The sequence below is a fragment of the Lissotriton vulgaris genome, chromosome 1_2, assembly GCF_964263255.1.
Source record: "Lissotriton vulgaris chromosome 1_2, aLisVul1.2, whole genome shotgun sequence".
In the NCBI taxonomy this organism is placed as follows: domain Eukaryota; kingdom Metazoa; phylum Chordata; class Amphibia; order Caudata; family Salamandridae; genus Lissotriton; species Lissotriton vulgaris.
In genome coordinates, this window is record NC_141686.1 from 309,198,372 (window position 1) to 309,210,933 (window position 12,562).

Consider the following 12,562-nt stretch of genomic DNA (forward strand, 5'->3'; position numbering starts at 1 on the left):
TTGAGGTCGGTGCAAGCTTGGCGGCGGGACGGCCGCCTGATACATCACGCTCCAAAGGTTGCCCCTGCAAAAGCAGCACTCGAAGCGGCAGCATGCTGTAGACAGCCTTTATTGGTATGAAAGGGAAGCTCCAGTTAATTACAAAAGCGGCAGAGTGTCTTTGGTCCTTACGCGTTTCAAAGGTCTTGCCTTCTTCTTCAGAGGATGACAAACTGCTACGTGCTCGCAGGTTTATATATATACCTATTACCTACTGACGGTCGCCAGTAGGTAGATATAGTTAGGACCTAGTTTCCATAGGAAATCCGCAACATTCTATTTGGAATAACTTTAGCGCCCGTCGACGAATCTTTGCGAAATTCTCCAAGAAGATGGGGCTGCTCCATTCCTATCCTGAAAGTTTCGGGGTGATTCGTCAAGCGGGGGCCGAGAAAAAAGGGGGGTCCCAAAATGTGTTTTCCGCATGCAATTTTCCATAGGGACCTTTAGACACGCCTACAGCCCGAACTGCTGAACGGAATTACACCAAATTTGGCAAAAAGGTAGAGTTTGGTTAGCAGATTACGCTTTCTGTTAAATGGTGTTAATCCGTGCAGTAGTCCCTGAGAAAATCAAAATTAAAATCATAGATCTATCTATTGATGAAGTACGGTATGCGTACCTTCCGAGGACTATACGCGTACCATTACGAGCACGAGCTGCATGCTAATTGGCTGTCAACTGTCTGTCAACACTCCAAACCAGGAAGTGTTGGCAGCCATCTTGTGTCTCGGTAGAACCGAGGCACAAGAAAACTAAAAAACAAGTGCGCAAAAGGCGGAAAAGGGGCAGGGCAGAAACACCCTGTTCCCCTAGGCCTGCTCAGGGGGTCCCACAAGGACCCCCAAGGCCCCGGGGACCGCCACCCCATGGGGCTTTAATGTTAGGAATGTGGGGGGGCTCACAGCCCCCCCGCAGTCCCGGGGACCACCACCACCTGGGGCTTCTTTTTTATTATAATAATGGTGGGCCCACCAGCCCCGGGGACCGCCACCTCGGGGCTTTAACATTATGTGTACGGGGGGGCTCAGACCCCCCGCAGCCCCAGGGATCGCCACCCCCCGGGGCTTCTAATTTTTTTTAAAATAAAAAAAAACTGTGTGGGGGGCTCAAGCCCCCCCCCCCACACACCCCAGGGACTGCCACCTCCCCGGGGCACTACATATTTTAATTGGGAGTGTCCGTGATGGACCCTCCAGCCACTCCCCGGGGCTTTTAAATGTTGGGAGGGGGCCTGCGGGCCCCCTCCTGGAGCCTTGTGGTGGCCCTGGGGACTGACACACCTCAGGGCCGGCTCCTGCAGTGTCTCGGGGTGCCTACCCCCGGGACACTGTAGTTTGCTATGGTAGGGCGGTAGCCTCGCGGCTCCTGCCCTACCATAGCAAACTGCTTTGGTTTTTGGAAGAGAGAGCAGGAAACCTGCTCTCTCTTCCAAAAACCAAAGCCTATTGCTTTTCTACATGAGGAGCAGCATGTTAGCTGCTCCCCATGTAGAAAAGCAATGCCGGCTCCCGCATTACGCGGGGAGCCGGCAGGGACCGTGGGGGGATTGGGGACCCCCCCACGGTCCCCAACTGAGTGGGCCAGGGGGATGGGGACCCGGGGCTACAAGTGGCCCAGGAGGGGGGCCACACGGCCCCCCTCCCCAAATATTTACAAAAAATAAATAAATAAAAGGAGGCAGGCCGGCCCGGGGTATGGGGTCCCCGGGGCCTTAAGTGGCCTGAGCGGGGCTATGCAGGCCCCCTCATTAAAAATATAAAAAAAATGTGGCCTGGAATTAGCCACTGGAAGAGGGCCTCGCGGCCCCCTTCCCATTAAAAAAAAGTATTTGGGGGTCAGGCCCTGGGGGATGGGGTCACCAGGGCCCAAAAAAAAGAAAAAGAAGGGGGGGCTACACTTTTTAAACCGGGGTGGGGAGGAGGCCACGCCCCCTCCCTGCACCACTCTGCAAACGCGGCCCCTGGCGCTTTTGCAGGGGGGGGGGAGTAATTCCCCTTGAATACTGGGGGTCCTTGGGGGGAAAGTAGCCCACCAGGAACCTCCAGTATGCGCCAGGTGGCTGCGTTGCAGAGAGGTGTAAAGAGCCACGCCCCTTTTTACATCTCTCTGCAATGCAGCCCCCTGGCGCATAGTAGAGGTTCCTGGTGGGCTAGTTGACCCCCAGGGACCCCTAGTATTCAAGGGGACTTAAAACCCCATTTCAGAACGTTCCACAGGGCACGTTTGCACAGTGGTGAAGGTAGGGGTGGGGCTTGAGGTGACGGATTGCACCACTCTGCAAATGCGCCCCATGGCGCGTTTGCAGAGGGGGAAGTAATTCCCATTGAATACTGGGGATCCCTGGGGGCCAACTGGCCCACCAGGAACCTCCAGTATGCGCCAGGGGGTTGCGATGCAGAGACGTGTAAAGAGGCCATGCCCCTTTTTACACCTCTCTGCAATGCAGCTCCCTGGCGCATACTGGAGGTTCTTGGTGGGCTACTTGCCCCCCAGGGACCCCCAGTATTCAAGGGGAATTACTTCCCCCTCTGCAAACGCGCCAGGATTCTTACAACAGGGCGAGTCGCCTGCAGCCCAATAGGGCGGCATTCTTATACAAAGAAACACTGAAAGCGATCAGCAACCATATGACACAGCCTGAATGCCGACATCCCGGAGGCTCGGCGGCGAATAATGTAAGCACAATGCATTGTCGATTTAAACTAATTCCATACATCGTTGATGTAAATGCTGTGCACAGCAATTGTCAACAAAATACTGAGTGTGTATGAATAGGTATCAGTGCTGAACAAGGGAGAAATAGGCACGACTCCCCCCCGTATCATAAGGGAGAAAAAGAAGGAAAGGAAAGAAGAGACTAATTCCTACCCCAACTACCCCCCCCCACCCAAACATCGCCATCTGTGCTCTTGACCTATGTACAACCTTACTATTACTTGGTTAAACACAGCGCTGCTCAACTAAGAAAGTGGAAGTTTTGTGCGCCGCCTAACGGCATGAGCAGCTCCCAGCCCAAAGCCCCACCGCCCGCCATGATTTCACTACAGTCTCCTGGTGGCATCAGCCGCACACTATCCTACATTCCCTACCCAGGCCCTACTCTATATCCTCAGGTGCAAGCAGTACATCAACCTCCCCACCTTGCTCCGGTTCCTCCTCCTCCCCAGCACCGCTAACATATGCCCGGTACAATGTCCAAAAGTTCTTGGGCCTACTCATGGGAGGAAGCAATTCGCTATATATCTCAGACTGCGTGCAGCAGTACAACATATCCTTCGCCCATCTTTTCTTTGTGGGCAACGGTCCTCTCATCCAGCAAGCAGCTACTACCCTTCGGGCTATCAACAGGGCCATATCTGCCAACCGTCTCAGGGCTACAGGCAAGGGCTTTGAATATCCCAGCAATGCCAACGCAGGGTCAGCCTCGATCTCCACCTCTAGGATCAAGCTCAGCTCCGCAAACACTTCCCCCCAGAATTTGCTGACTCCCGGGCAGACCCAGGCCATATGGAAGAAATCGGCTGACAGCGTATGGCAACGTTCACATTCCAGGGATTGCCGCAAGCCGTATCTGTGCAGCCTCTCCGGGGTATAATATACGCGCTGGAGAAATTTGAAATGGACCAATCTATGCCGTCCGTTCAACGACAGCCTCTTCGTACTGAGGCAACAGTATCGCCACATGTCATCCTCTATCTGCATCTGCAGATCGCGCTGCCACTCTGTTCTAGCTTTGGAGGGCTGGGGCTGCCTATGCCGGGGTCCCAGTTTATTAATGTTCGTCACCAACTTACGGGCAGACACAGTTTTGATCACATAGGTGAGTTCCGGCACTTCCGTAGGCTCCTGCAAATCCGGGCCCAGGAGCTCCCTCAGTGCCCCCGGAACCTGTGGTATTGAAAGCGGGACAGTAGTGAAGCATCCGCCTGTGGGGGGGACAACTGGTCCCACGTCTTCACCACTCCGTCCGTGAACAGATCCTCAAGTGTGGTCACTCCCAGCTTCTGCAAAGTTCTCGTGACCCCCTTTTCCCTGAGCAAGGGGATCCAAACCGCCTATTCAATTCTCATAAGCGGGGAATACAGGAGAATGCAGCTCTGTGCCCGTGCCAACTCATGCCATGCGTGATTCGTGGCTTTTATGGAGTCCAGTCTACCTATGTTCCGGTCCACTGGCAGGCATACTGTGGCAGGCAGCGGCGCGGTTCCGCAAATAGGCGTTCGAGGATAACATGCGGGATTATCGGGGATCCGTGAAGCAAGGAATGAAGGTGCGCAGGCTGCGCCACTCGGTAATATCTCTCCATGTCCGGGGCGCCCAGGCCTCCCATTTCATAAGGTAATGTCAGAGTCTGCCATTGTACCCTGGGGTGCCCCCCACCCCCACGCCAGACGTGTGAGTGCCTGTGTCATTTGTTTGAAAAAAGCCTTGGAAAGGACGACTGGGATGTTTGTGAATAAGAACAAAAATCTGGGCAGCACCACCATTTTCATAATAGAGATTCTGCCCATTAGGGAAAGGGGGAGTTTGCACCATCTCTCTATGTCATCTACCAGTCTGGAAAATGCCGTTCCGTAGTTCTCCCGGATCAATATATCAGGGTACACATGTAACATAATCCCCAGATACCGGACCGGATCCGAGGACCACTGAAGGGGGAACTCCATCTCAAAAGGTGTGGTGACTGGAGTCAATGGGAACGCCACAGATTTGCTCCAGTTGACTTTGAGGCCTGATAGCGCCCCAAACCTCACCACCTCTCTGAGTACTGATTGGAGATTCTTCTCTGGGTCGCGGACATATAGCAGAGTGTCGTCCGCATATGTCGATATACCTATTTTATACGTCGGGAAACTGACGCCCTCCGCAGCATGGTATTCCCGAATCGCGCAGGCCAGGGGTTCCGCCACTAGAGCATATAGTAAGGGAGAGAGAGGGCAGCCCTGTCTTGTCCCTCTGCTGATTGCGAAGGGATCAGTGACAGTGTTCCTTATTCGTAATCTGGCTGTGGGTTTATAATACAATGCTCCTAGCATTTGCAGGAAGGGTTCACCCAGACCAAGCTTCCGCAACACTCGCAGCATGAAGGGCCATTCGACTGAATCAAAAGCTTTTTCCATATCAAGAAATATGGCTAGGGCCTTGTTTTCTTGTCGCACATTCTGCATTGTACCCAACACTGTTCTGATGTTATAAGTCAGATTCCGTTCCGGGACAAACCCAGCCTGCTCCGGCGCCACAAGATCCGGGACCAGGAGCGCCAACCGAGTAGCTAGAACTTTGGCATACAGTTTAGCATCAATGTTTAAAAGAGACAGCGGCCGGTATGAGCCGCAAAGCTACGGTGGCTTACCCGGCTTCAGTATCGTTATCAACAGGGCCTCACTCATGGTGGGAGACAACGACCCTTCTGCACAAATCTCATCAAAGAGTGTAATTAGGTGGGGCATGAGTATGTCCAGAAATACCTTGTAGAATCCTACAGTAAGACCGTCGGCACCCGGGGCACTACCCGTTCTCATCCCTCCCAGCGTTTCCCGTATCTCATCCTCCTGCACCGGTGCCGCAAGGAACTCCCTCATGGAGTCCGGCAGGAAGGGCATCCTTATGTAGCTAAGGTAGTCCTCTATCTCCTCTTCCATGTGAGAGGACTTGGATTGATAAAGGTCAGAGTAATAATTTTTGAGGGACGCAATAATTTCTGTTTCGTCCATAAGGGAACGCCCTGTTGGAGAAGTCAGTACATCTATTACCAAAGGTTTCCGTTCCTGCCTCATGATACGGGCCAGCACTGAGCCAGGCCTATCCCCCTCCCCATATACTCAAGCCGTAGCGTACTTTCCCATGTGTTGAATCTCACGATCAGCCTCCTCATGAAATTCAGCCAGCAGCGATTTTAGACGTTCCGTGGTGTCCGAGTCAGGGCAGGCACTTTGCCTCTGCTCCAGCTCTTTCAGTTGGGATTCTAGAGTCCGCAACCGCTGCCTGATGGCCCTAAGCGTACTGGAATGTTTGGCCATGGCCATCCCTCTAATGTAAGCCTTAAAAGCATCCCACAGTGTTAGGAAGCTGTCCACAGAGCCCAGGTTCGTTTAGAAGAAAGACTCAATATCATCAGCAAGGTCACCCTAAATGCCGAATCGAGGAGCGCATAGGGAGGGAACCTCCAAGTGAAAGGGGGGATTCTTTTAGTCGGGGCGACCAGTCGCAGCAGCAAGGGGGAATGATCCAAGAGCGTGCGGGGCAGCACCTCGCAGCTGCGGACACCCGCGATCAACTGTTGAGAGGCAAGGAAATAATCAATGCGTGTATGTATGTCATGGTAGGCAGAGTAGTGCGTGAACCCTCCCTGCGTGGGGTGCTTAGTGCGCCAGACATCTACCAGGTCTAGTTTCAACATTTCCACCTGCATGAGGAGGGCCGCGGCCGCCGGGCGGCGCGCCGGCCCCCTGGACCTGTCCTTATCAGGGTCATGGACAAAGTTAAATTCTCCCCCCACAACATCCTGGAAGCCTCATAGGGCCGGCTACGAGTTGCTAGCTCCGCATAAAACTCCGGGTGATCATAGTTGGGCCCATAAACATTAACCACCACAAGGTCCTACCCTTTGCCTAAACAACGCGCAATCAAAAAGCGCCCTTCAGGGTCTGCCTCACTTAAGGACAGTCGCAGCTGCGAGCGAGGATTAGCCCATGTGAGTACTCCCCTCGAATGTGTGGTGAATCCCGCTGCGAGACAGCAACCCCTTAGGCCTGAAGTATCAAGCATCTTGCTCTAGGGAGGGAGATGCGTCTCCTGAATAAGTGCAAGATCCACATGGTGTCTCTGTAAGTAGTTCAATACTTTTCTAAGCTTGGGGTGATCATTCAGACCCCTCACATTCCAAGTTAAGACATTCAATGAATCAGGCCCACCAACATTCGTTCTGTTACCTACATCAGCCATTGTCGATGAGAATGCAGTATGACAGCTAACAGTATTCCCCTTTTGCAATTAGATATTGTCCATAGACACATTAGAAGAGCAACAGTCCTTATGAAAAAACAGTCAGTGAGCAGCTTGCATGGCAAATCCCCTAGAACTCCCCAAAAACAACCATCACCCCCATAAACCTGAGCCACCCTCCTCCCCCAGCAGACCTCCCCCAACCTGCCTGACAGGGTCCCAACCCATCTTCAAAGTACAAGAACATAGAACCATTCTGAAGCTCCCCAGTTACAGTCCATCTGGGGTCAGTTCGAGCTATGCGCGCTGGGGCAGAGGTCGCTAGGGTAAACACACAAGAGCACCACATTTATGGAACAAGCTGTCGCCGCCCCAAGCGCCACCACCTTACGCTATGTCCATCTACGGAATGAAAGTGTAGAAAAAGAACTGAAAACATACACCTGCAGGAATGTCCCAACTCAGCCTCATGTCGCAGTCTTGCGCTCAAAAAACAGGGAGAGAGGAAATGGAAGCGGGTAACTACAAAGAAACAAGAGCGATCTCACCCAATCGTCGAGTCTCTGGAAAGCCATGCCTGCCGTCTCTGCCGCAGACCTCAGAGTTCAAACCGCATGAAGTCTCTGCCTCGCAGCAACCCCACGCCACTGCACCGCGCAGCAGCCAGACGACACCAACGTGCACCTCCAAGATGCCAGCTGAGGCGTCATTCCTATTCATCCAGCCTGCTACTGTCCGCTAGGTCGTCGGATTCTCTGTTAGGGCTGGCCCTCTGCTCCTTGGTCCATTCCTTAAGCGATTTCTGGAGTGCCTTTGGATCGGTGAAAAAATGTGAATGACCTCCCCTGTTAATTCGCAATTTCGCAGGGTATAGCATTGCGTATTCAAGCCCCATTTCCAGCAGTTGTCTTTTGTAGGGTGCAAAGCGCCTCCTCTCTTCTTGGACTTTCGCTGTAAAGTCCGGGTACAGGGAAACCTCCATGCCTTCGTACTGCAGCTTCCCTTTCTCTCTGGCCACCCTTAGCACGGTCTCCCGGTCTCTGTAGTTCAGCAGTTTCGCTATAATGGGCCTGGGGGCGGCTCCCGTGGGCGGTCGCTGTGCCAAGGTCCGGTGTGCCCTCTCCACAACGAACGAGAAGATATCATCCCCATGCAAAGTGACTAGCAATTTCTCCACAAATAGTTCCATCCTGCCAGTATTCGTCGTCTCCGAAATTCCAGTGATGCGGATATTGGAGCGTCTCGAGCGCGCCTCCAAATCCTCCGACTTCTCCTGGATAACTTGTAGGAGCCTGGAGAATTGCTTACGATCCTTGTCCCATTCAGTTTGGGCCTCCTCCACCTCTGTGATGCGCCTTTCCGACATGTCAAGTCTCTCCGCATGCTTGTCAACTCTTTCCGCCATGCGGTCCATGCGGTAGGTGAGAGCGTCTATCTTCGTACCTATGGATGCCATACTTTCCTGCAGCCCCCGTTCCATGGATACTAGCATGTCTTTGATGCCGGTATAGAGCGTGTTTTCAGAGCCCGCAGCCTTTGCCGGGTGCTCCGGCTGTTGCTCTTCAGGTGATTTTGACTTGCGTTGGTCAAAGGCCAGTTTGGACTGCGTTCTGTCTTTTTTCCCCATGATTGGCCGTCCGCAGCGTTAGGGGCCGCTCAGCCCGGCCCTAGAACTCGTCCTATGCAGGCGCCAGGAGAAGGCGACACAACACTGCACCTCGCTGGTCCGACACCCGTTGACCTGTCCGCTGACCCCTCTGCTGTTTCGCCTCTGCGTCTTCTCAATGACGAGTGCGTCGTAGTCCGAGGTGCCAGGGCCCACTGTGCATTAATATCGAGGGCCGTCCGATCACGCTGCGCAATCCACTCTCGCGCTGGACCCCGGCAGCGGCCGCGTCAGTATGTACCCAGCTCCCCGCACAGCAGGCGGCTCCCCGTGGGTACCTCCATAGTCCACGTGCACCTATGCACAACACTAAGCGTCCAACCGGTTATCCTTGATCCGCCCTTCAAGTGCAGCAGTTATGGATTGCGCAGTGTTCCAAACACGGCTCAGTGCTCCGTAGTTCCCCCACAAGTGAGACGGGGGCCTAAAGGGGCGTGAGTGTTGCTGCAAGCAGATAGAGATGAGGTGGTCCAGGTCTCCGCTGGGGCAGGATGACTTAACTGCTCCGCCGTACAACTCGTATAGCGCTAGTACCAGCGCCTTGATGCACCCGCAGCAGCACCCCCCGGGGTCCCTGGCGCCGAGCTGAACCAATGCTGACCTCTCTTCGGCGTCACCCAGTCGCCTGCAGAACAGCACACTGGAGGTTGGGAGGGGGGCACACCAATGTACCCCCCAGATGGGAAGGCCCACACCGGACACCGCACCAGGCCGCAGCGCCAGGCCCTGCTCGCTGCTCACGTGGTCCTAGGCCGGCCGCCCCTGCTATCTCCCGTATGTCTGCACCAGCCTCGGTCCGCCCACTCATCTCTCCGCACAAGGGCATGGTCAGCCTCAGTGGACGTGTGCCCGGCAACCCAGCCGACAGGCCAACACACGAAGTCTGACTCCCGGGGTCAAGGTCGCAACTCGGCCCGCGGGGGCTTTGTTGTCCTCTGGCCGCACGTCGCAGCACGTACGCCGGCCCCGCTCAAAGGAAAGTCCGCTGCTTTGGGGCCTGGGTCCGTCCCGCCTCCTCCTCCCCGTCTCGCCTCAGCTCGCTGCAATTACGTTTCGGGAAGGCAGCAGAGAGATGCCTACAGTCTCCCCCGACAACTGCGCTCGTTGATGGCAGCAAAAGTTCCGTAGTTGGAGGATTATTAGTCGGATTTTGTCGGTGATGGCGCGGAGCACAGCGCTCACGCGTCCGGCATTGGCGCCTGCAAGCTCCGCCCCCCCCAGACTTGATTATTTACGAGTCCTTGATTTTGTAAAAAGCAAAGGTATCACAATAATGTCTTTCATTTAAAAACCAACAGTCACACATTTCTGCTAAACAAAACAGAATTCCTTGGAGTGCAGTCGCCCACTTTATTGTCTCGTAAACCTCTTCCCAGAACATGTGTTTCCAAGAGCAGAGCGTTCCCTTGTTCGGAAGCAGTCCGCTTTGAGAATGTTAATATCCAAGTGCAAAGGAGAGGAACTCACGGTGGCGACTGTATACTATTCAGGATTCCTGTTCATGTGTCCAGTGCAATCCATTGACAATCAGTCAAAAGGTCCCTCGACACCACCGCTATTTCGGCCAGTGCCGTTGCGGTGCCCAGCTCCATTACAGGGGTGGTTATACCAGGGTGAGGATGTGCCCTTAGCAGATGAGTTTTAGTCCCAGCCAAGAAAGCTTCAGCTCCCAGCGTTTGAACTTCCTCCTCCGCACACGCATTCCCCTTATTATTATTTTTATTATTGAAGGGTCAGCTTTAAAAGAAACACCAATATGGCATTTTTAGGTCGATAAAGGCAGCAAGACTGCCGAAACGCGTCCCTCTGATGTTTATGTGTCTGATGTAACTAAGGCAATAAATGGGAGAATCCCCACGACGAATAGTGCCTGCTTCTTAATCATAATAGGTTGGGAAATATTTTTCATATATATATATATATATATATATATATATATATAAAGGGCCAGATTCACAGAATTAACTTAAGACTCAATCCTAAACTTACTACTATTTTGGTATTCACAGAATGCACTTACTACTTTTGGTATTCACAGAATGCACTTACTACTTATGGCATTCACAGAAGTTAGGATTTTGTCTTAAGTCTGTCTTAAGTATATCTTAAGTTTGTCTTAAGACAAACTTAAGACAAAATCCTAACTTCTGTGAATACCAAAAGTAGTATTATTTATATATATATATATATATATATATATATATATATATATATATTACCTACTGGCGTTCGCCAGTAGGTATATATAGTTAGGATTTTTTGTCTATGGAACCTTTGAAAATTCTATGTCTAATAACTTTGGCGTTTGTGGACGGAATCGGCTGAAATTTTCAGGAAAATGGCACATTTTGTTTCCGAGCAGCCCTTTAAAATTTGGGGGGGTTTCGTCAAGGGGGGGCCGAGAAAAAAGGGGGGTCCCAAAACGCGTTTTTCCCATGTTAATTTCCATAGGGCGGTTGGCCTCACTTTTAGCTCGAACGGCTGAATGGATTTGCACGAAACTTGCCAAAATTGTAGGGACTGTTAGCCCGATGTGCCTTTGCTAGGTCTCAATATATGTGCTTCAGTGGATTTTGAGAAATTAACGTTCAAAAAAAGATATATATCTGTAACAGCGCTCCGGGTAGCGCTCCGGTTCGCTTACTTTTCGCGCAACGGAGCTTTGCGTAGCGAAGCTGATTGGCTTTCCGGTGTCTGTCAACATTCTAAACAGTCCGTAGCGGCCGCCATCTTGTCTCTCGGTAGGATCGAGAGACAAGAAGAGGTGAAAAACGAAGGGGGAATTTAATGAAAGGGGGCAAGGTAGACCCCTCTTGACCCCCTAGGAATGATGTTGGGGTTATTAAAGGGTCCCGTGGGGAAAATAAAAAAAAATTGATTTTTCACGGTAGAAGCGCTTCCCGGATCGCGAACCGGGCCGCAATCTGGTAGCGAAACGGGAATTCGCCATTTTGTGTTTCGATTTAATTAAATTACTAGGTATAAGGGGGTACGGGAGACGTATCCTGATCCCTTATGTTTTCTGAGGGTGGCTGAGGAGGCTCATATATGTTGATACATGTCTTCCAGCGGCTGTGCGTGAGCGTTTTATTTTTTTTGCTGCGTGACGTCTGTTAACGTTCGATTTGATGGAAATCAGGAAGTGTTGACCGCCAATTTGTCACTGCGATAAAATATTTTGTTATAAATTAATCCTTATTGATAAACATTGTTTGCGCCATCTGGCTTTTTTCCAATGCCACAATTTTGTCGTGCACGGCAGCCATTTTAGATGCCTTGACCAGACCCACTCTCTGCACGCCGTCGATTCTCAGCACGGCTCCCCACCCTCGCAAGCATCTCCCCCACGCACTGGTCACCCCCGCTCTCTCTCTCATGCATGGGCCATAAACCTCCCCCCATCTGCGCTGTTCTTCTCTAAGAATCACACCCTGTGCCCGCCCGACACCTCCCTTTCACCCTATTCACTACCGCACCCTCTGACACTCCTCTTCCTCTGTGTCCGATTGTCCAGGCCGGTCCCAGGCTATCACCTAGCCCTGCGGATGTAGTTTATGGCCCCAGCTGTAGAGAATCCAGACATGCCAACCCTCCCGATTCAGGCGTGAGACTACCGATTTCAGTGCTAGTCTCCCGCCTCCCGATTCCTGCAAGCAAAAACCCGATTCCTCGGGGGTTTCAGCTGACAGGGCTTGGTATTGTGTTTCGTGCTAATTCTTCCAGGAAACGTCAGAGGGCCGATGCAGGGGCTCTAGAAGGGGTGATAAACCATTTAAGCCTCATTAACAAGCGCATGGTCTTTTAAAGATCTGTGAAGTACTCGGGCGGCGGTGTGTGTGCCCTGTTTCAGGAGCGGGCGGGGGGGGCACTGCCAGCAACTTGCCAGGCCAGGCAGTGTTCAACACTTGC

The 12,562-nt window shown here is 52.5% G+C and overlaps 1 protein-coding gene across 1 annotated transcript in view; it reads left to right on the forward strand.

The window, feature by feature from the left end:
• The first annotated feature begins 2,654 nt into the window (after nt 1-2,654).
• LOC147736579 (transmembrane protein 176B-like) overlaps nt 2,655-12,562 on the forward strand; it is an 86,599-nt gene continuing 76,691 nt past the window's right edge. The window contains exon 1 of the mRNA XM_086953322.1: nt 2,655-2,717. Coding sequence (XP_086809448.1) covers nt 2,670-2,717 — 48 coding nt within the window. The 5' untranslated portion in view covers nt 2,655-2,669. The remainder of the gene's footprint in view (nt 2,718-12,562) is intronic.